Source organism: Lycium ferocissimum, chromosome 2, assembly GCF_029784015.1.
Source record: "Lycium ferocissimum isolate CSIRO_LF1 chromosome 2, AGI_CSIRO_Lferr_CH_V1, whole genome shotgun sequence".
NCBI lineage: Eukaryota > Viridiplantae > Streptophyta > Magnoliopsida > Solanales > Solanaceae > Lycium > Lycium ferocissimum.
In genome coordinates, this window is record NC_081343.1 from 45,688,029 (window position 1) to 45,713,154 (window position 25,126).

Consider the following 25,126-nt stretch of genomic DNA (forward strand, 5'->3'; position numbering starts at 1 on the left):
GAGTGGTGCGTATTGCTATCTAAAATCTTAAGCTTTTAGATTAGAGAGTCCGCTCTCTAATAGTATAAACTTTTATGCAAGATCGACCATCACTTTCATAATCAGCATACTGAAGAACTATTTTATAAACGAACCAAAACAACATGAACTGCTTCTCTAGTGCATCCAACTTTAAGATCATAATTTAAATGAAGGAGATAGAGAATATGTGAGCGTATCGATAAACTACTACAAAAACTAGCATCATAAAGTGCCTTTTAAGACAAACTTATATTCAAATCTGAGCTAAATTCATGATGGAAGCAAATTGAAAAACTAATTGAAACCTCTTCTGACCATAATCCTGTTAAGTGGTTATCTTTCTTCTGAGCAATCAACCACCATTTTCGTAGTTTTACCGTGAAGCGCCTTCAGTCATGATAGAAGAACAGTTAATCACATCGCATACCTCACATTCAGCAAGGATAATCAGACAAAATTTGAAATCTCAGCGCGTTTATTCTTTTGCATGCTTAGCACCAACAGCAAAGAATTCTGTAATGACTTCAAGGGGCATGCCTTTTGTTTCAGGAACCTTAAGGAAAACGAAGACCCAAGCAATAGCACATACGATAGCATAGATGCCAAAGACGCCAGCAAGTCCAATGGAGGTGAGCATAACGGGGAGTGAGTAGGTGACAATAATGTCTCCAATCCAAAATGTGAGAGCACATATAGCGATACATATGCCACGAACACTGGTGGGGAATATCTCGGAGCAGAGGATGTTGGGGATTGGACCAAAGCCCGTGACAAAGCAACAAAAGTAGACGACAACACTAATGGTAGAGATCACAGCATGTGTGACAGCGCCCATGTTAATCACATTACCTAGGACTAGTACGATCAGTGACACCAACAGGACAGGCAAAGTAGTCAGTAGAAGCAACCTGCCCAAGAGAAGTCAACATATTATTACATATTCAAAAGTGTAAAGTAATACATGTTAAAGTTGAAATGAATAAGTTTGACTAGAGTTGGATTATGGGAATAAGAGAAATAATGTTACCTTCTGCCAGCAATGTCCATGAGTCTCATTGCAATGCCTATACTTGGAAGCATTAACAAAGTTGTGACGCCACTTATGAGGAGAGATGCCGAGTCTGAACCAATACCCATATTTGATAGCAGAACTCCTACTCCTGCTTGTTCAAGAATTTGAGGAGTATAATAGAGAACCCCATTTATACCAGAAAACTGTTCATGAAACAAAAAAGATGTGAGTAACCACATCATCATCGACAACAACAATCCAGAACAAATTGAGTCAGCTATATGAATATTCTATATACAGTTCACTCTATTTGGACACATTTCACTCTAACACCGAATAAGTTATCTACAAATTAGGGGTTCTCTAAAGCTTGAGGTTTTCTAAATCTCGCACTTTTCCCTACACAAAACATATAAAACTCTTAAAATAACTAAATAGACTCCTAACAAACACTACGACCACATGATTAAGGCTTACACCCAACTAGTTGATATTTGCTTAGACGAATCTTTACTTCCACTTTCTTATGATCTTCACTAAGTCCTCATCTGAGAAAAGTTTAAGTTTAGCACAAGACATGGAGATAAAACAAGAACATAGTAGAAAGTTAATTCACTAAGAAAATTTTCTGACACAACTGAGCTTCTTTCATTGATGACTCTAAGAAATTGCTGGTATATGTGAATATGGTCCCATGAGACCTTATCAAAACCCAATCGAACAAGGGAAAGTAATTATTTCATATGGAAAGGTAAATTGGGTGGACTTCCAGTAATGTCTGTTACGTAAAGATTGGTGGCAGCCAATAGCTGCCCCAGGAAAAACAATCAGACAAGACAAATACACATGGTCGCCTTTATTGAAGGCCAAAGCGGCAAAGAGAGATTGTGATTTGACATTTCAGGATGATTCTAGGTCCACAATTGCCAAATTCATTTACAAGCATTAGATATACAACGATGACAGATCCTTTACTAAAGAAAACTACTGTAATGAGATATTAGGATTTTCAGCTAAAGCATGTAGCAACAGTGACGTAGTAAAGAAGAACCCCCATTTAGCAATATCTAAAAGTATATCAATGAAAAGGGAGTTGACAAAGTAACTATGATGCAACAAGTTCATCGTTGGGTGCTCAATCTATAAGGAACTGAGCTAAATGCATGGTGACTGGTATTTCATTTCACTCGATAGATACCAATTTGTATTCGCACTTCATATACTTTCTGGTTTGAGCATGCAAGTAGTATATGTAAAGCTTACTGTCAAGCCATTGCCTAAAAGAAGAAGCAGCAAATTCCTTGACAAGTCATCTATGGGAAAAGACCAGCGTCATGTGATTCTCTTTTACATGTCAATGATTATGCAGTAATTAGTTCTCAACACTAATTCGACGAGTGATACACTAGCCCAATAATCGTGATTATCCTTCTTTAAAAACCAAGCTAAAATTAGGCAAAATTTCTGATGGTTCTATTCATATAAGATGAGAAACTAAAACAACATAAGCCCTTTACCTGCTGCAGTATTTGAATTCCAACTCCAACGATGAGGGCGTGCTTAACTCCCGGCTCAAAAAGAGCTTTCCAGCCTGGCCCCTTTGTAATAGGTCCAGATTGCTTCTCTACTGCTTCCTCAATTGTCTGTTGAGCCAAGATGCTCTCCGTTCGAAGTACGGACTGACTCACTAAAGCAGCAGCATGTATGACCTCACCATCTGCAGGAGCATCACAACCTGGAAGGGACATAATGGATCCACGACGTGATCCAGCACCAGCCTCCTGATGCAAATAAATCCTTTTCAGTGCTCCTTCCTTTTTCTCATCTTTTCTGTATGCTAGCTGCCAACCGCCACCTATACCCATACTGGCTTGTTCTCCACCATTTGCAGTAGTAAAATTGCTACCTTGTCTCATGCTTAATGAAGTTGGAGGCCCTTCTGCACCTGTCCCTTGCCGTGAGAGCAATGGGCTCCTTAGATTGTCATCAGATTCTGCTCCAGAAGCATCGGAATGCTTGTCACCATCCTTTTGACTTTCTTCATCCCAGTTTTCATTTTTAACTTGATTTTCTGAAATATTGAACATGCTGCCAAAATTTGAGAAAAGCATGCTGCGCATGCTTCCCATCTCTGGTAGCTTCTCATGAACACTTCCAAATAGAGTGACCATCGGATCCATAAGAGAACTTTGGTTTGCAGCACTTCCATGACGGGAGACCAGACCAAGAGTACTTTGTCCAGTCACGGGTTTGGCTATCCATGAAAGACCCTCTTCAGCTCCATATAGCTTGATCCGATCCTTCTCTTCTGCATGCTCCTGGTTATCAGCAAGGTCATCGTCTGGACCAATTATGTACTCCTCTATGGAAACTTCACCTCCAGCACCTAAGCCTTCCATTAGCAAGGCCATTTCACCTGTAGGCGGAAAGGGTTCTCGTGCACATTAGAATTTTGGTTACTTCAATTATTAGAACCCAAGAAGTAACTTCTTAAGATTGGAAAGCTCTTAATTCACCTATCACAAAACCTTAATATTTTCAAGAAATAAAATGCTTTTGTTCATAAACTGGAGAAACTAGTTTTGCTGCTAAACTTGAATTTGGCTAGGTTCTTTTGGGAGAGATTTGCATTCAAAAAATATAATGGCTGCTTTCATCTAGAATTTAGTGACACGTGACAAATTGACAATGGGCCAATACTTTGATCTGGAGTTCATGAAAGTTTATTTCCTTAAATACAGTAGGCAAATTAATTGAGCAGAATGGGTTGGGGCGAAACAGACAAGAGAATATAGGCATTCAAAATTTGCAGCCTGGACAAAAGTGGGTTCTGCAATGTGGCATACAAGCTTCACTGAGAAAAGAATGCAGAACATTTTTAAGAAACTGGGCTTTAGTGTTTGCTAATTCAACTGCAAATTTGAGCTTATAGCTTGCAATAAACCTCTGTTTATGAATAGTTGATATTTCTGTATCAAGCTTGAGCTAATTTTCCAAATGGGAAAGGGATAGGCAGGGCATTTAAGAGTTAGTTAAATGCTTGTAAGACTAAGAAATAAGTTATCTCTGTAAAGAAAAATGGAAGCCGGAGGAGGCGTACCTGAGACGTCATCCCTGCCACGTAGTCTCTGTAAAACTTGTTTAGCTTCTTTCATCCGACCTTTACTAACAAGCCACCTCGGAGATTCAGGCAAATAAAACAAAGCCAAAAAGAAATAAGCAAGAGAAGGGATTGAGAGAACCCCAAGCATTAACCTCCAACTAGGTGACTGCGTCAACGACATTGAAAAGACCATACAGTATGAAAGAAACATTCCAACACATCCAGTGAACTGAGGGAAGGTATTCAGACGCCCTCTTATCTCTGGCGGGGCAGTCTCAGATATATAAACGGGAACAAGTGTTACAGCAAGACCAATACCAAATCCATCCAACAGCCTTGCTAGAAGCAACACATAAACATTTGGAGCCCACAGCATTACTAATCCACTGAGAAAATAAAGGACAGATGAAATAATAAGCATTGGACGCCGACCAAACATATCAGACACAGGTCCAGAGAACGTTGTGATCACAGTCGCTCCAATTAGTGACATAGCAACAATTAGCCCTTCTATGGTTGGCTGGGTTTGCAAATTGAATTCCTTCTTGATGTAAAGAACAGCTCCTGAAACATATCACATACAAAGTTCTTCTCAAAAAACGGTAACTTGCATTTGGATTAGCATGTCAAGATCTTGGTAAAGTTGGAGCATATAGCTAAAAAGATGTGAAGTTGGAGTCTCGATGACCATACTAGAAATCACTGTAAATTTCCTAAACCATCGACAACTATCAATGGAAAGCAAGTTGGGTCGGCTATATGAATCCGCACTGTCCATTTTGCTCCACTTAGACTCATTTTGATCCAAATATAAAATAAAATTAAAATAAGAGCATGAACGCATAGAATTTCTCTATGGCTTCTATTATTAGCATATAGATTTCTGGCAAGACAAAAACTGTGAAAGATAATTTTTCTAGAGAACAGAAACACAAAGAATAAACACCAACAGAAGGAACATGAGATTAAGCAGAACATACCTGCTATTGTTGCATTGTCCCATCCTTGCAACAAGTTGCCAATGGCAGCAGCAAGTGCAACTAACACAGCTCCACTCATCCTTAACAAATCAAACCTTCTGTTTTATGTGGAAAAACGAATCCCCAACTTCTCCTAATTGCAGAAGCACCTAGCATCAAAACACATAGAAGATTTTATCAATAAATATATAAAAGTGCGCTATAAAAATCAAAGCAATAACTCCAATTATTCAATGCAAACAAAAAAAAAATATTCTAGAATGAGAACAGGAAGAAAGATCCTATAAAAAGGTTTCAAGAATCCTACATGTAGATTTCAGTTAAACCTGACATTAGGATCCAATACAAAGTAAAATTTCTACTACAAAAGGAAACCAATTCCATAAGGATTAAAATCATCATAAGCTTATAATCAGGAAAGAGCATAAAGAGATATCCATTTTGCATATTCTCAAATCTCTATAAAAGAACCCTTGGATTACAACAACTTTAGCATTGCAAAATGAAGGAGATGTCATGTCACAACCTCATTCCAATGTTGTGAAACATAAAACTTAAAAAATTTCTTATTTATGCCAACCTCAAAGAAAACTAATCGTAGAACACAATTCATAAACGAGTAATGATTAAAACAGAGGAAATACCTGGGAGACAAAATGAAAATGAAGGCTCCCAGATGTGAAAGTGGTGCACACATTAAAAGTTGGTATTGTAAAATGCCATACAAGGGCTATAAATATATAAACAATCTGTCAGGGAACATTCACAGGCACAAAACAAAAGATCTTTTTTGTAATATTCCAATAAACAAAAGAAAACAAAGCTCTAGTTTTTTTATTATTTCCTTTTCATCTCATTGGGAAAGAAAAGAAATGGGGTTAATGTAATAGAGACAATGAAATCATATGTGTATGAGAGAAAAGACAGAAATATGCAGACAAAGAGAGGGAGAGATGGGATCGTAAAATAAGTTTAGGAAAGAACGTTAATTGCTGATCTGTTCTTTAGGCTTAGAATTATATACTCATTGTCCACTTGGTTCTCATTATTCTGTTTATTTCCATACGTAGCAAAGATTCGGAATTTCATGCGTTTTGACGTCTGATGTTGACAGTTGTCGCTCCTGGGATTCCTCATTTTTCACTTCTCATTTTCCCTTTCTTGGTATTTTTCTTGATATTTTTCTTTTTCTATAACCGTGTTGTCTATCCCAGCTTGCGCCCGTTTCTACGAATTTTACATGCTACATGCTATGTGCTACCTCCGGTCAGCATAGGTACCAAAAAAGCTCTGTCCACCTGACATTGTGTTGAGATTTGGGTATGTAAGCAAAAAATATTATCCTTCAAACATTTGTATATAATCTAGAAAAATACTTTGGGGATGGAGGTAGAGGTGTGGGGTGTTGGGGGTAGGAGCTAGGCCGGTACAGGTGAAGATGAGGTGTGTTGGAGCCTTGTAGGGTGGGGAGGATACAGTTAGTGTGGAATACCGTCTGGGGAACTTATTTTCCCTACTTCTACTAAGAAAGTCATTTTCCTCATTTTTATGGAACTTGTTACCTAGAAAAAAAATTTGACCAACCGAGCCGAACACACCCCAAGTGTTGTTGTTTTCATTGGAATTTAAACTTGAAACCTCCTGATTTTCAACTTACCTCATTGATAGATTTCGAGTGTAGAGAGTTAAATTTGTCTAGCTATATGCTATATTAGAAGTTAAATAATTATTTTATTAATTAAACTTTAGTTCTAATATTATTCCGTCTTTAGAACACACTTCCGTTTTTGTACTTGATCCCAAATGAAACTTCAACCCGTCGAAAGTATTTTTAAATCACAGTAAAAAGGATATGAACGGACCAAAAGTATGACAGAGTGCAAAACTAAACAATTTTGAATAATGCTTTAAATTTGATTCGACCTTTTCACAAACTTTTATTTCTCATGAGTATATATTTTTCCTTTTTTTGAGAACGAACTTAATTAGATTATATGATGGAAAATACTATTTACACTATATATCAGCTTACTATAGTTGGTGACAAAATTAAAATGACAATATGTATTGTTAATAACAAGTAATGGATTTATAGGTAAATTATTAATGTGTCAAAAGTACTAATATATAGGCTAGCTATGTCAATGCAAACACTTTTAATCCATCTGATCGAACGTGACGACTGAAAAAAAAATGACAAAATATAATGCAAAAAAGGGGGTTCTGTTAATAATTTGAACACTTATTGCTCATCAAAATGAGCGGTTGCACCATCATATAGAAGCTAAGGTGGGTGAAATGTAACATAGCAGTTAATTAATCTTTAATTACACAAGTACTTTAAAAAATATTTTCTTAAAAAAATGAGTAACAAAGAAGCGCTTAAAAGGTATGTATTCTGTCAATGAATTAAAGTTGGTGCATGAAAGTATTACTATAATTGAAAGGATCAGAAGATCTGATACGTTGTGAAATACGTATTAGTTAATATTTTCAAGTACTATTGTACATAGCTCCGAGTATCCCTTGATCCCATGTGTTAACAGAGACTATATATATATTATACTGTGTTTGGTCCTTTAACTTTGGCCCATATGATTCTGTGTGTGACTCGTAGACATATGAATTGCCTAATTAAATTAAATAGTGTTAATTAAAAATAAGTTTTAAGTCTTGCAATTCTGCAAGCGCGGAGGGAGAGTGGCGGTTACAGATTCGACGACCGAATAATTAGTAGTTGGATTCAAACTCTATGTTTGTCATGAAAATTCATTGAATATTTACAGAAAATTCATAAAATTCATATCTTGACTCTGCCTTTGCTGGTTTGCATAGGCACCACCACATATGCTATTCATCACTTTCGGTACCTTCTACCTTGTCTAGGATCAACAGCAGAGGTGCCAACTTATTAGCATTAATATCAATTAAGCTAGCACCACTTATAAGTTTCGCTATATTGATGACATAATTAAGAAAAAAAAAATTAGCTTTTAATGACATGATAACAAGGTATAGGAGTTTGTTATCACTTATTGGAGAAATGAACTATTAACTAATCATGCATGTTTTGTCTTGTGGTGTTTTCCATTTTCTTAACTGACAATAGTCATAATAAGGTGGCACATGCATGACATGTTCATGTAACGTGATATCACGACAAATAGTGATCAGCGGTCTCTTTCTTTTAATCTCATAATTAAACATTAGTTAGAAAGTTTGTTTTGCCAGCTAAGTGTTAATTATATACTTAATGGTGGTGATTGCATCACCAAAATCAGTCTGCAGATATAATATGATTTTCTATATGTTCTTTTGCATAATTTATTATTATTATTATTATATTGTTATGTGATACTTATTTGAATCTTGACCAATGTTCCTGGTTTGAAAAATGTGATTGAATAAGTACATGCGTATCTCAACAATGTCAATTGGCAATACATCAACACCTATTAGAGGGCAAGTTCAGCCTATTCATGCACTGTCAGTGTCCACATGAAAAACACTTGGACGCACTTAGAATGGAATTTTTCCACCATGTGTGTCACATATTTTCAGCTAAAGACATTTAGTGATGCTGGTTAAGCTGGTTGCCATTGATTTGGAAATTAACCAAAAGGTATTTGGTTTTACTTGAGAATTCACCAATTTCATCGCATTCTAAGAAGCAAATAATTGTACCTCGTTCATTAGTAAACGCCGAGTACATATCTACACCACTCTTTTGTGACAATCAAGCAATATTACACATAGTAGTATATTCAGTCTTCCATGATCGAACAGAAAACATCGATATTGATTGTCAGTTAATTCATTAGCATTTACAACAAAAGAACATTTCTGCATGTTTCATCTTCCGCCTAATCAGCGCTATGAAGTGATTGATTCCAAATGTTAATAAATAAGTTGGGCCATCATGCATCTCTATCATATCCTTAGTACAAGTTTCAAAATTATTTGGCAGCCTTTGTGGGACTCTTTTTTGTATATATCTCGGGGCACTTTCACATTGTAATGATGCATAAGAAATACAAAAGGCTATTCGTTTATAACCTTATGCCTAAATATATTAGCAATTGTCTTGTTTGTTTTGTAGCTTTTCAAACCATATATTGTTCCACTATATTTGGTTTTTTCCTTGTCCCTTCTTTTACAATGAAGGAATATAACATGTAAATTATTTATAGTTTCAATATACCTTTATGTCAAAATCTAGAATAATTTTTTTTTAGAAAAAAAGAGAGAATCGAAAGTCGAAAAGCAACAAGGCATTGGCGACCTCGAAGCAGTTTCGTAGCAAAAGCATTAACTATCCCACTTAGAGATTACGCAGGAATGAAATTCAAAAGATTTGACGCGAAACAATAAAATGTTTATGCCTTTTTTTATTCTTAAATTTAGTGGACGGACATTAAAGTAATGAATACTTTCTTTACAAAATAAAAAGGAAGATTTACTAATAGGTTCCAGATAATTATAACTAACGGTCTGGAAGAGAACGAGAGAGACCCTCTAAAGCCTTGCATGGGGTAATATACTCAAATTTTGTGATTGCAGGGTGGTCAGTGGTCACACAAGTGTAATTGACGACAGATTGTTTAGTTCTTTTTTCGATCTTAAAAGGAGTAAGGCAATAGGAAAGAGCAGCAGCATACTTACTGCGCCTATGTCTCCAAGATTCACAAGGAGGGTGTTTGGCCAAGGATCAACTGCAACAAATTCACCAGATTTCTTCATGACCTCAAGACCGCCAACATTTTCATCATCCTGTAGAATAGTAAGGAATCCTGAGTCTGTGTGTATCTGAACGCCAGAGGAACCTACAGCTTCCGGGGTGAAGTGGTACTTGTTTATCCTAAACTGACAAGGCCATTCCTTGAAGGAATGAGAGGGTTAAGGCAAAACATCAATGGATTTAAAAGGCAAACCCACTAAATCAGGTCCGCAAATGTTTCAAAAGAAGACATTACCCTGTGAAACCCCGAGTCTCCTAGTGGCTTCTAAGTTGGAGCTGTAAGATGCCTCAGAGCTAATGTGCTTAGCGCGTCCAAAGTTTTGGCTGATGACAGTAAAGATTAGATGATACACAGGAGTCATTTGCGGCACTTTTTTCATGATCACCAGATATTAGTCAGGTGGTTCACAAGCATATGTACATTACGACAGAATGAAACTATTCAACCCTTTCTTTAGTTTGAACAAGATTGCTCACTACTCAAATGTGGTTGCTGAGCCTGGATTCTGTCATTACTGCACATTCGAATAAATTCTATTAGAAGTGAGAAAAATAATCATATTTAGCAGAAGAGATGAACAACGCTCCAAATTGTCAGGACAAGAAACAAATGCAATACTCGGACTTCTTAGCAGGATACTAATCTGAGAAAAGAGATTCCTATTTCACCATATAACAGTCTCTCAGATTTTATCTAGTATTAAAGAATTTGTATCAGTGCAAGAGTCGAAATGGTGATAGTGTAGGAGGGAAGAAAGAAAAGTTAAATCTCAACTACAACTACTAACATAGAGAAGCAGCTAAATAGCTTGTTTCAGCAGTACTCTACTAACATATGAAAGAAAATGAATTATTCCACTCACCATTCAAGGTCATTTAGATCAGCTACAGCCTTCTCCAGTGCATATAAAGCCATCTTCTTCACCTAATGCAGACAGCAAACATGAAAATTTATACCCCACAGCAAATACTGGAAACAAACTTCATAAACAAAAAGGAAAATCTTTAAGTTAAACAGAATGGTATAGTTGTACTTTCCGTACCCTCTTTTTTTCTCTTCTCTTTTCTTTCAGTTTTGCTCCTCCTTGACCAATTCACCACCTAATTTCACTTTACAATGTTCTTCCTCTATGGTCAGCAAACATCAAAATTTGTCCTCTCCACTATCTTAGTTTATATTTCATTCTATTCTCATCTAGGCCGCATAACCTCTTCTTCCATCAACTACGACTAATATATTGATTAGCTCAACTACTACACATCTAAAAAGGAAATCAGCCTGAACATCCTCTTTCTTCCACTAACCATAGCTGAGGCCCACAAAAGTGTAAAAGTCGTTATCCCTAAGACCCTAACATCTTATTACTGTTTCAGACTAAAGCCTCATTTGTTTGCACTCAATGAAGGTCAGGATCTGAAATTTAAATCTCAGGCTATTGAGCGTATTTGCTTTTTTTTAAAACACCACGTCTAAATAGATCCAGATCCTTAAGACTATGTATAGTTAAAGATTTTTATGATAATGATTTTTCACCACCGCCGGCCACCACTGCACAAGCACCACCATCAGCCACCACCATTGCCAAACACCAGCGCCAATCATTACCGCCAACCACCTCCACCATCACCACTGCTCACCACCATTGCCAACAACCACCACCAGCCTGTCAGGTTGTCACCATCACAGCCACTATTAAACCACCATTGCTAACAGCCACCAATGCAACCACCACCACCATCCTACAACCTTATATCGTGTGGATATAATTTTTTAATTATTTTTTTGAATTTTATATTTAATATTTTTTAGAATTAAAATAAATTATAAGGCAGATGCTGAGAAAACAATCTTAATCATTGAGTATTTCAATCTAAATAAAACATCTTAATATCCAAATTATATTTTAAATGCAACAATTTTAATCAAAATAAAAACAAACGGCTCCTAACTTAATCATGTGAAACTTACAATTACAACCTTTGTAGAATCTTACTTTTTGTTTGAAAACATTAAAATTTTGCAGAATCTTTAGGATCAGTAAAACAATGTACAATAAATGAAGCGCAAGAAGAAGCTAACGAGAGAAACATAGTTATTTTCCTACAATAACACCTAAATTATCAATTAGCTCGAGTAAATAAAACATACTATAGCTCATAAGGAGAGTAATCGACACATCCTCTTCTACCACACTTTGCTCTAACCATAAAGAAGAAAAGGAAAAGAATCATTAATATCTTATCACTATTTCAAACTACCTTAAATCCTTAAAATTTAAGCAATCTTTTCTAAATTTGTGTGTAAATAAAATGGTGTTAAAGGAGAAACTACAGAAAGAAACTTTGTTAATGAGATGTCATACTTTTGTCAATGAAGGGTGAAGAAGACATTTAGAAAGACTTTCAACAGCTATCGCAGTACACGAGAAGGTAAATGGTACGCTTTAATAGAACAAGACATCACTTCTACAAAATCATATCCCAGACATACTCAAGTGAATCCTGACATAGAAAAAGAAAAGGAGAAGGGAAGAGATGGGGATGGTAGGGGTTATCATGGCTTTCACTGTACCAACAAAATTCCGACCGTAGTTAATTTACGCATTTACAAACTACACCAAAAAGGCTTAAACATCTCGGAAAATTACAAGATCATGAAATGAGTCTAGGATTAAAAGCGTGAAATTCCGTGAGATCATCCATTCTTTCAAAAACGGTAATAATTCCGGTTTTGCAGTATATAGAGAATTCAAACAAAACACACATCAGCAAAGATTTCCCCTTATTTTTCAAATTTGTAACAACACCTTGTTGAGCTGCCTCAATTGAAAGTATCATATCAACAACCATTTCCTCAAGGTTTCTTGTCCAGAACTCAAAATTTAGAGAGTTACTGAAGATCATCAGCAGAAGCATTTGGCATGCCTCTAGAATCAAGAAAAAGAGCTCACCTCCAATTTGTCCTCTTTAGCCCTGTGCTTTTGGGGAAGAACACGAAATTCCTCAGTCAAGCGAATGCACTTGCCCACATTTTCAGGTGAGACAAAATCAAGAGCAACCTTTATACAAGACTGTAATGCCCAAAAGAGGAGACAGATGAGATGGAAGGGGAAAACAGAATCATGATATAGAAAGAAGCCAGGAGACTTGTAAAATTATTCACGTGTCTACTAGTGTAATAATTTTAGACCCAAGATCACGAAAATTTCACTATACCACCCTCTGTGCTCAACCTGCTAGTTGAAATAGCAAGGAACAGTTCACAGTTGTAAGTTACAAGTTTATGTAAGAGTTCTATCGTGGTGATATGCACTTTGATATTTCCAGTAATGTAATGCAATTGATTGCATAAGCAAGAAGTAGCCTAGAACAATTAGTTACAAGAAACAACATATTTGTAGTTCTCTCTTTTTTGGTATACTTGTATACGGAGTTTCCCAATTGTTACTAAAACATCTGCAAAAAAAAAAAAAAAATATGTAAGAGTTCTATCGTGGTGATATGAACCAGAGATGTGATGACTGCATGCATTAGCCTAGAAGATGAGTTACAAGAAACAACACCCATAGCTGTTCCATCATTAACATTTTGCATAAAGGTCTTACTCTAAATTCCAAAGGAGATCAGAAAATTATAAGCGGAAAGTGTTGAGGTTCACGTGGCATGAATGTGCATGAAGTTGAGAGGATATACACCAAATTGTTGTCTAATGAAATCTATCATGACAAACCCATAGTGATAAGAAAAATCAATTTTCCAATCTTGCCTCTGTTTCATTTTCCCCTATTTCTTTGTGCATGACTGGACCTTTTTAACAGGTTGGGGCTGCAGGCGCAAAGCAAGCAATATGGTACATGTGAACTCACAGCTTCTATAATTAGGTTCATGATTAAGAAGGATATGACATAAAAATGATAAAAGGTATTGTACCTTCAGATTTCTAACTTGATGGGGACACCCAGTAGGTATGAAAACTGCCTCTCCAAGTTTTTGTACAAATGTCCACGGTTCAACGCCTAAAGTATCAAAATAAGTTACAAAGGAAAACACAAAACTAATGACGTTTAACTAGGTATCACACTAACCAAACTCTTGCTTGAGTTTCTTCTTGTGATAGGCGGTTAAGTAGAAAATTTGATCATGAATTGGATGAACAACCTACAAAGTTAAATTAGCAAAACAATAATCATTAGTGACGAACATTTCAGTTTAGAAAAAATCTTAAATTATTTGGCAGCATCAGAATGTGTATGTGCTGTTTAAGACAACACAAATAGACCAGAGAAACAGTTAAAGGATTTGATAGCAAACAAAACTACATACTGCAGTTCACAAGTTAATGAACAGCAAAGTAAACAAGATAACACAACTATCACCAGCCAGCGTGCACTGGCATGAAATAATGCTTCTAAGCTCTATAATAATGTACTTTGTTTTCTTTGTTTTTTTCATGGACATATCACTTGTTTATGGGATTGAGGAGGAAGCACCGTGTATACAAGTTATATACAAAAAAAACAGGATCATGGAACGAGACATGTTTCTCTACAGAAAACATCCAATCCTCACAACTTTTTGGAACGCTGGATGCACTACAAAAGTGTAAACAAAATACAAACGAAGCACAAATATCCACATAAGAGCTTCCAATTCCTAAAACGCTCTTATTTTTCTTCCATACATATTATACATATGGCCAAAGGAACCACCTCCCCTGCTTTCCTTCTTTTTCTTGTTCCCTATTTATTGTTGCATAGTCTTACACTGCTATACCTTATATTCATCATCATGCTTATATAAAGAATTGCTTCAATTCCGAATGAATAATTATAACTGTCTTCGCCCTCTGGAAATCAAATTGCAGTTTTCCTTATTCTCCTTCTCAAGTAATATGTTGTTAGTAGGACTAGAATGTGAACACCCCATCTCTATGGCTTTTCCATCTCCAAGTGTCCCTTTCAATCAATGAAACATTTTGATTTTTGCAAAAACACATGTTCTTCCATTAATTAATCTTGGGTTCCCATGTGACCCATACAATTGCACCTTACCATACTAAATATCTGGGCAATGACTGCTGTCATTAGAGAACATGGATGGAAAACATTCAACTGATTGTTATCCCACACATGTATTTAGATGATTGCTGACTTTTTCAAAAGAAATCTTCCATTTTGATCTATATTTCATGCCCCAAAATGGTTGCTTTATCAAATTTGTTCTCCAGCCCCCTTTTAGATTCCACTTTCATAAAAAATGACCCCTGTCCACAGAGCACGCCTTCACTCCAAACCTTCATATAATAACGACATATTGAACACTTCTCAAATCCTTACTCGAAAACCCCCGACATTTATAGGGGATGGGCCTAATTCCATAAAATGAGATGATACTTTTTCACCAGCCCAAGATCCCCTAGAGATATATTTCTTTGTAAGTTCTTCAATTTTGGTTTAATAACGCATCTAATATAGACTACTGGACAAAGATCTCTTTCTTTAAATGATAATGTTTCTCTCAGGTTGCCATGTGACAATGAGCTCGTCCTGTTAGTTCATTTTAGTGCATTACATAGATGATTGGTGACAACGGTCATATTTTGATGGGTTACTCTACTATACTGTCAGGAAAAAAATTGAGACATCAATGAGACATCAAGAAAGGTGACCTATTTTGCTCTTTTGGTTTAATCCATAACTATCCACTTTTTAACATTTCAAACTACTTTTTCATATTACTCTACCAAACTATCACTACAATTATAATTCAAATTATTTACTCTTAATAATAGCGCATCTCGTGCTACCTACCAAGGTTGTGAAGACGATAGAAGAAACATGTAAAGTTTCCTATGGTATGGAGGTATGGATGTGACTAAGAAAGCATTACTAGCTTTGGGATAAACTCTGTTACCCCAAAGCTGCTGGTGGGATTAATTTTATGGACATTACAACCTGGAACAGAGCTGCTATTAGGTTCTATTGTGGAACTTATGCTGCAAAAAGGACAAATTATGAGTTAAGTGGGTTCATACATACTACACAAAGGGGAGGCAAAGTCTGGAATGTAATGCCTAAGCAGACTTCTTGGATGGTACAGAAAATTCTGAAAATGAAGAGCTATGTAGAGCAAGTTGGTATCATGGAAAGAGATCTAGTGATTATGTCAGTCTTCTCTATCAAAAAAATGTATCTTCTAGTGAGCAGGGAGTTTTATGGATCCCCTAAATGGATTTTCTTATTAAGACTAGTAGCTCATGGAAGATTATCCACAAAAGGCTGGCTCATGCATTGGGGTGTGACAAGCAATCAGGACTGCCCTTTATGCATTACACAAACTGAGAGCATATCTCACTTATTTCTCCAATGTAACATCTCTGCACAAATCTGGAGTGAACTCTTGCAGTGGCTAGGAGTTCATCGACCAGCACTAAATTGGCAAGAGGAGCTAAGATGATCAGAAATGCATGCTAAGGGGAAGAATGCAGGAACTGAAATATATAGAATGACAATGGCTGCATGTATTTACTATATTTGGCTGGAGAGGAAACAAAGAGGTTTTCAAAACATGCAATCAGATCTGAGATCTATCACTAGGAGAATCATCCAGGAGATCAATGCAGAAGAGGCTGCAAAAAGGCTTCAAAAAATGAATTTCTATCCTTGACAGTAGAATTTAGATGATCAGGAAGTTGGGTTTGAGCAGAATTGTTGATGTTCGGGTACTGCAGTTTGGGGCTGTCCAAATGCAGTTTTTCTTTTCTGTACAAAACGTTACTTGGTAATAAAAATTTTATTTACCAAAAAAAAAATTAGTGCAGCTCATAGTAGGACACATTTAATGGATTGAAGGAATATATTCTTTCTTCCCACTTATGCATATGCTTCACATTAATGAGGTACGCACCTGCTCCACCGGAGAACCACGGGTATGCCTGAATTCCTTGTGGTGCTCTTTAAGATATTCCTCGAGCTTGGAAACATCCTGTCTCCTAAAGATATCCCAAACAGCACCACCATTTTCTTCCTCTGGTCCCTCAAACTTGTTTCCAAGATCAACCACCTGATCAGAAGATAAATCGCTCTGCAATTGCACATTCCGGTCAGAGGGAACAAAATCACTCCATTTTTCTTGTTCTGCAGATGCAAAATCACTCTTAAGAACTAGATGATCATCTCTATCTGTAATATGGAGTTCTTCTCGATCACGAAGAGCGTGTTTTTCCTTCAGCTTATCAAGTTTTGAAAGCTGCCACTTATCAATAGTTACATCAGCAGTATGCGTTAAAACATTTACCTGCAACATCAAGAAATATAGCAGTTAATTTTTACAATTAAAACTAGACCGGAAAATGGTGTGAAACTATACTGAATGGATAATTTAAGTTCTTCGGAATTACATACAAACACAACCAGGTTTAGGAGAAGGAAATCCCTGCTGTGAGTTTTCAATGCAAGATTCTGAAGGTATCGGGTTTTGAAGGTGAATATAGAGGCCACCTTAATGGCTCTACATTTAGGCATAGAAGTGATCTCAGAAAAGTCTAATTCTTTTTTTTTTGTAGTGGATCTCAGAAAAGTCTATTCTTTATGTTACTGCATATGAAATAATAGTTCTAGTCCTGAGAACTCCTCTCTCTTTCCATAAGTAGAAGCTTCTCTTGATTCACTATACTTTTCTCCAAGTTCAGTAGTCCAGTGTAAATCCAGCATTATTTAGTTCATCAGTAAATCCAGTATCATCAATTCTGTTTCGGATATATATTAGAAGCTGATTTCTTATTTTCTTTATTCTTTTTGCTTTCAAAAATAAAACTTAAAAGTTTATAGCAACAGGAGATTTTATATTTTAAAAAGTAATTATGCTAGATAACATTAAACATTTCAAGTTCCTCAAATATTATACAATTCGATTCTCAGCAAAGCAACAAACCTAAATGGGACTGGGGAAGTGCCAAGGAATACCCAAACCAATATATATCCTCCATCTTGGAACTGTAAGTTTTCCATTACTTAGTCACTCTGTATTTTTTATGATGATGACACACTGTTAAATGAATAACTAAATCTTGTATAGCCACCTCTCGGGACCTGTTTTCACATAAGCGCGTTCAAGCATAAGATTTAACCAGATTCCAATGACATCAAAGGTAATGGGTAACTAATGTGCTGGAAACCAACTATTCAACTCATAATGATTAATGCATACCACATCAGACATATCACAATGAAGCTTTGTCACAGAATCTCCATGTCCAAGTTCTTCAGCAAATCCATATGCTATATATGTTTTTGGACCCAGATCTGGCTTCAGTATACCATCTGGAAGTTTGGAAGCAACATTAAGAATACCAGAAAGTGGATGTGTGTATTCTTTGTATGGCAAGGCTCTAATGAATTCTGCTCCATGGCGTGGCAACCGTTTCTCGAACTCTGTAGATGGGGGCCAGTCCTTAAGCTTAAGCAATTTGGGCCAGAAATCTTTGTGCCTTCGACCTTCAATATAACCCTTAAAAAATTGATGAATATTTATATCCACCTGAAAGACATGAAGATAAAAGAGAAGCTTATCTAAGCATTGACTGAAGACACATTTTAATCAGCTAGATGAGAGACATGGTGATTCCTTCAACCAAGTATCATGAACTCCTGAACTAACAATATCATATTTCAAGTGAACCTAGCATGAATTCTCTGATGATCTTTTATAGGCAGACCATGCAGTGGTATAATTTACTGTCTCTACAACGAACATCTTCCTCCCGTTTCAAGCATCACCTCTCAATTTGGGACTTCCCAAAATGTTAGATACTTTTAATTTTTGATATAACTGGTAGGCAACAAAAGGCTAGCAAACCGTATTTAAACATTTGATGAGATACTCTTCCTGCTCTTATCATACGAAGTTTTAGAGGTAACAACTTCTAATTTAACAGATCAGTACAATTTACTGATACAAAAAAAAATAATGGATCAGTTCAGCACATGGCCAATCACTCTAGCATCAATGCGCATTAAAAAGGAAATAAAATTGATAAGGGAGGATTATCTCACCTCAAGTTTATACATATCAATTTCAGGCTTAAATTATATCAGACAACACCGTGGTTACGACAAAGCTACATTGGATTCTATAAATATCATTATGTGGCATCAACATGGAAAATATAGCTAATTGCATCCAAGGAATAAATTACGCAAAACCAATAAACTCAAAGCACTAACTGATATCGCATATCTGAAAGGAAACCCACCAGACAGCAACTGCACATCATAGCAATAACTCATGGGAACGTATGAGACTCTTAAAAGTCCTCAATAGGACAAGGTACCTTAAAAATTTTATTCCCAGATATTTACATTCTCAATCAACAACAAAATGCTACAGTGGCAGAGGTATGGTCAAATCAGGGGTGAAATTTGACTTCCAGTACAAGACTTCTAAATGACTGGGAGATCCATCAAAGTTAATGCAGATTTCTACAAGACCTTGGAGCTATATAAAGGTCACTAAAGATGTTGAAGATTGCCTATTCTTACAGAATCACATCACCATTGGTTCCCAGTTAATTCAATTATGAATAGGCCTATAAGACACTCAAAATATTCAGGTTCCAGATTGATCACTGGCCCTATGAAACTGATATGGAAGACAAAAATTTACAAAGTGTCATGCTTTTCTTCTATTTTTAGCTAAGCAGGCAGTTCTGAACAGGAGAATCTCATGCCAAGATGGGTATCCACCTTTGTCCTAGATCTTCTTTTGTGAAGAAGAGGCAGCAAATGTTTGTCACCTCTTCATTCACTGCAGGGTTACTTATCAATTATGGAGATTATTTATCAATATGAAAGGGCTATCTTGGATTATGCTAGGGAGAATTGTCCAAGTCCTAGAGTTGTGGAATAGCTATGGCAGTTTCTCTAGCCACAAAGAGAGATGGAGAATTATACCAGCTTGCATCTGGTGGACTGTTTGGAAAGAAAGGAATCTCAGGTGTTTTGAAAACAAATGTAATTCTATTCAGAAGATGAAGATGAACTGCTTAGCTTTATTCTATTTTTGGTGTAAACAGGAGTATATGGAAGATCTAGAATCATTCTTAGATGTCTTAGGTTCTATATAACTTTTTGTTATAGGATTGAAGATCTTCTTTGTACTCTTTGTAACTAGGGAGTTCTGTCAGTTTTTGTGACAGATCTGTTTTTGGATATAAATACAAGTGTTACCTTATCAAAAAAAAAAAAAAAAGGACCTGAAACTAAACAATAAAAAGGAATACATGATTGTAACTGGGTTACTCACAGACAACTAAATATGTCTCATAGAAAAACCGCACTTGCACAATATAATGTTGTAATTCCAGAAATTACTACTCATTTTGGTTATGTCCTGCTTAAATTCTTAAAGTTCTGTAGATTAGAAAACACAAGTTTTAAGAAAAGATTACGACTTCCAATAAGACAGGAAACAAAAGAGAAGGGACCATCAAAGATGATGCACCTCACACCAATCGAGACAATCAATTGCTGTCACCACCAAATCTGATGAGCCCCCCTTGATTGATATATTACGGAATGCACGCCACATCACCATTGGTTCCCAGCTTAATCCAGATGCTAATTCAAGAACGTTGCGTACAATTACAGGTTCTCCCATTCTCCAGTGTGTCTGGAAGTGTTCCAGGTGCCCTCCCTGTGTGTCACTTGAAGGGCAGAACAAATAATTGTCATCAGAATCTGGTCTGGAAGCTGCTTTTCTTCTATTTTTAGAGTTACAGGCACACTGTTCTTTAACAGAGCAGGTCTCGCTGACAGATGAATTTGCTTTGACTACGTTTTCAACTTTCCTCACTATCTGTTGAACCCGCTTTTCACCAAAGAGACACTTGAGCACCAGGCAGTTATTTCCACAGCCACCTCTTTCCTTTGGCGGGCAAGGTATATCACCAGTTTCTGTTGCTCTCCATTCAGGGAGCCTTCTATCTTCATCTGCACAATCTGCATTATTGATCAAACCGGAAGAAGTTCTACAAGGTGAACATGACGCAAGAGACAAACTCCTAGCAGGTAAAGTTCTCATCTATTATAAAACTAAACAAAACCACTATCTCACCTCCTAGAAAACAACCTTCTCGAATTTCCTGACAGCAGGTCAGACAGAGATCATACGAACAAATCGGACAATTTCTATGGAGATCAACAATGGAGTTGTTGCAGTTGTCGCTGCCATGAAACATAGCATATTAAGGCAATGGTGACGACAAACAGAACCAAGGGAGAAGTTTTGCAAGTCAAAGAAATGGCGTACCAATAAACACGCTCATCCAGATAAAAGGATCTTCTTTATAGGTTTTCCACTGTCAATATCAATAGCTGCACCATAGCCACGATTTTAACTGAATAAACAGGTAACCACTTTTCAAAGTACAAATAATTCTTCTCAGAAAATAGCTCTCATAATAAGATTTAACAGTGAATAAACCAACTCACAGGTAAGATTTAAAGAAAAAACTAAATTTCTTTAAGTAATAACATCATGTAACTAAAAATCCATCCCACACTTAAGCCCTCAAGGAAACAGGAATTAAGTTTTGCATCAAGCTGACTAAGACATATAAATGCAAGGAAATAATTTTTCAAGTGAAGTCGCACTGTTATTACACAGAAAAGCATCTCAGGCATTGCTAAAATACTGCTTCCTATTCGAAAGGCTTCCCAACTATTTGGTAATGAATCAGACTCCTTAGAAAGGTGATAAGATATAGTGAAATGAATTCAAGTTGCCCAATGGACTTTGGTCTGGCCTCTAAGCTTTATTAGAGCTACAAATGCCTCCACCAATAAGCATGGTGGAAGAAAACTTGTGTACACGGTTCAAGCCTAAGAAGGACCAAATAATACCTCAAAAAAAAAAGCGTTGTGTACAAATAGCACCAGATGGAAGGCAAAAGTCACTAAAAGGATATATCACCAGGAGACCATTTATGTACAGGAAAAAGAGTATGCATAATACCTTTAATTTTTGCCTCCATCTCCTTTTCAATGGTTTGATCATGGATAAATGTTTTCAAAAATGGATAAAGTGCATTCACAAGATACTTCAAGCAATTAATTTTTTTGTTGTTTTCGTGTGGTATTCCTAAATATTTTGGTTCCTGTAGTATAAGGAGAAGATAATGCATCAGCATACAGCAATCACAAGCCCGGATAGCGGAAAGTGGAATGTAGAAATATATTTGTGGCAAAATCTAACCTTAGGGATAATATTTTTGTGTAAACAATCTTTGCAATTGCAGTTCCCATGACAAACTGGGCAACGATCCTCAGCGATTGCTTTCTCTGACAGATGAGGGTACCTACATTCATAAATACATCATCTACCAACAAAATAAACATGTGTGTGTATGTTTGAAACTAGATTAGCCAACACATTTTATGATCAGATGGACACTTGTTCAACAGTACTTCTTTTGTTATTAATTACAGTTTCAAACTATAAGAGACCCGCGATTAGCTTTACCTAATTTAAATCAATAAATTCATAATGTAATAAATGGAAAGGAGAAAAAACATTTGCAATGTCCATGAAGCATGAATAGCAGTTCTTAACAAGTTTGATCCATCTTTCAAGCTAGTCAGTTGGAGGTGGATGCAGGAATAGGTAACTCCAATATCACCCTGTGGAGACTGGAGGAAAAAAAATTAATTGGCATTCTACTAAGCATTTCTCCACATACATCCCCCTCAGTAAACACTAAAATATCCAGTCACGGAACAGCTGATTATCTGGCCAGTTAGGCCATTCAGCTGGGCAAGACATTCGCTATTGTGGATCAACCTCCACTGGACCAAACATCTAAGAGATGTAACCGTGTAAGAGATAAAGTGGAAATATCCTTAGATTAAACCCTCCATCCCACATCACAACATTAATGCTGGCATGGATATTATACGGTTATGTTGTGCATAAACAACAGCACTACTTACAATGAAGTGCATCTACAGCTCAGAATGACACCAACTAAATGACTGCAGAAGACTCATAACAAAGAAAAATTGATCTATCTAATCATTCAAAAACACAAAGCAAGGTAAAATGTTGTACTTTTCCATGTGTAACTTACACATTTGAAAAGGGTGTTATTATCAAGTATTCTTATTACATGTAAACTTCCCAACCAAAGCTCAAACACGCACTAGTAAGAAAATATAGAACAGCCACTAAAAGAAACACATTTTTCCTGTTCTATCAATCTACAAGTATGTTGTTCAGTTAAAATATGAGATGACACCAAAAAAGAAGCTTCTTTAACTTAACAAACATAATTTTAGTAGCCAAGAATAGTGAGAAACTCTCAAAGGTAAAACCAACAATGTTGTTCAGTTAAAATATGAGATGACACCAAAAAAGAAGCTTCTTTAACTTAACAAACATAATTTTAGTAGCCAAGAATAGTGAGAAACTCTCAAAGGTAAAACCAACAAATCATTACCATCTTTCAATACATGGGCTACAATAGCGTTTGCCACATCTGTTTTTACACCGAACAACCTTTCGATCACTTTTCATGCACTGATGGCACATCTGGCAATCATCATATGGGTCCTGCTTAGTAAAATGATGTCAGGTTACGCTCAGCAATTACAGCCTACAACAGAAAGATTAAATCTGGAGTAGAGTAAATGAACTCACATCAGTACTGAAATGCTTCCTTCTTGTGTCGACCTTCTTTTTTTTACCTTTATCACTTCTTCTAATTACTTTACCATTCTTGATGCCCTTTGGATCTGCGCAGTCATCTTGGTCATCATCATCCTGCTTTTCCAAAGCAAACTCCACTCTTTTTTTCTCTGTTAATTTCCTATTATTTCTCCTAAGTAAAGACTCATTTTTAACCCCTTTTGCAATAGGTTCCAGTGATTTAGCTGAACGTTTCCTCTTTGAATCATAAAAAGTACTACCATTCTTGATGCCCTTTGGATCTGCGCAGTCATCTTGGTCATCATCATCTTGCTTTTCCAAAGCAACTTCCAATCTTTTCTTCTCTGGTAATTTCCTATCATTTCTCCTAAGTAAAGACTCATTTTCAACATCTTTTTCAATAGGTTCCAGCAATTTGGCTGAACGTTTCCTCTTTGATTCATAAAACTTACCACCATTCTTCTCCTCATCACTTTGAATCTCCTTACTCTTCCCCTTTAACCTTGACTTATTCAAATCACATCCAACCCCTTTCTTAACCACTCTACTAACCCTCTCAGCATCCCCACTTTCTTCTTCCTCTTGTAAAATCATTTTTTTCCCTTTCATCCTATCCTTTTCATTTGAAGAGTTTCCACTAGTTTCCCTTTTCTTTCCCCTAAACCCCACATTATTCAAATATTTCTTCTTGTTACCATCACCCCTTACTTTCATGTGATCATCTAAACTATCTTTATTTACAGCTTTCATCATAATACTACTATCTTTCATCATCCTCAATGAAGTAACAGCCTCATTCTCCTCATAACCCTCTCTATTTCTCCTGATTTTCTTCACCTTTCTAACCAAACTCTCACCAGAATCATCACTTGCATCATGTTTCGCAATGCATTTTCCACGCAGTTTCTTCTGCGGTTTACTACGTCTAGCAGAAGATACATGTTTTTCACACATGGACTTACCTTGGACTTTATAGTTTTTGCATCTCCATTTCTTACCGTCTGATCTTATGCAACGGAGATCATCATCAGGCGGCACAGATTCGTCCGGCTTCATTTCCGACGTGTTGATCTCCGTACAAGGTGAGCTGTGGGTTTAAGGTATGTTGAAAATGAGTTTTTAGAGGGAAAAATGAAAGGGTAAAGAGGGAAAGTTTCCTATATTTGTGTTTGTCTTGGTTGTCGTGTCCACTGGGGATTTACCTCAAACAGAGACATTCTTCTCGCAGAGGCGGTTCCTTTTTTTTTTGTCTTGGAGTAGTAAATAGTACTTAAGACAATTTAAAATCTTTCATAATTAAATTGCCTTGCATAAATTTACAGAAGCAAAATTTTCATTTTTTTTTTAATAGCATCTTCTTATGCTAGTAAAAATTATCTTCATATACTCCGTAACTTCTATTTGCCAGAAAATTTTTCCTATTCATTTGTTTCTCTTAAAAGGTGTATAATATTTATCTTGTTGACTTTCATCTACTAGCATTTGTAATTTGTAATTAATTCTAATAGGATTGTATTATATGCCTCCTTCTTTGATAAATTTGGCAATAGACAATTCGTTTTCACTTTATA

At 36.3% G+C, this 25,126-nt stretch overlaps 3 protein-coding genes across 3 annotated transcripts; all 3 read right to left on the reverse strand.

Annotated features, from left to right (window-relative positions):
- Window positions 1-151: 151 nt before the first annotated feature.
- LOC132040104 (monosaccharide-sensing protein 2-like) lies at window positions 152-6,112 on the reverse strand. Its single transcript, XM_059430723.1, has 6 exons — window positions 5,761-6,112; window positions 5,117-5,265; window positions 4,134-4,700; window positions 2,551-3,449; window positions 1,049-1,236; window positions 152-929 (listed from the first exon to the last, which is right to left on the reverse strand). Exons 2-6 carry the CDS (start codon window positions 5,193-5,195, stop codon window positions 497-499), a joined length of 2,166 nt encoding a protein of 721 aa, XP_059286706.1. The 5' UTR covers window positions 5,196-5,265; window positions 5,761-6,112; the 3' UTR covers window positions 152-496.
- Window positions 6,113-9,599: 3,487 nt separating this feature from the next.
- LOC132047639 (flavanone 3-dioxygenase 2-like) lies at window positions 9,600-10,216 on the reverse strand. The gene is made up of 3 exons (XM_059438657.1): window positions 10,085-10,216; window positions 9,779-9,994; window positions 9,600-9,734 (listed from the first exon to the last, which is right to left on the reverse strand). Exons 1-3 carry the CDS (start codon window positions 10,214-10,216, stop codon window positions 9,600-9,602), a joined length of 483 nt encoding a protein of 160 aa, XP_059294640.1.
- LOC132040111 (lysine-specific demethylase JMJ26-like) lies at window positions 10,034-24,779 on the reverse strand. Its single transcript, XM_059430732.1, is given in 16 exon segments — window positions 10,034-10,326; window positions 10,328-10,369; window positions 10,718-10,779; window positions 12,806-12,925; window positions 13,785-13,870; window positions 13,940-14,012; window positions 16,761-17,150; window positions 18,063-18,392; window positions 20,355-20,842; window positions 20,967-21,076; window positions 21,162-21,191; window positions 21,525-21,552; window positions 21,867-22,008; window positions 22,107-22,209; window positions 23,347-23,459; window positions 23,547-24,779. Coding segments are annotated over 16 exon segments (3,216 nt in total). The 5' UTR covers window positions 24,612-24,779; the 3' UTR covers window positions 10,034-10,292.
- Between the last annotated feature and the right edge of the window lie 347 nt (window positions 24,780-25,126).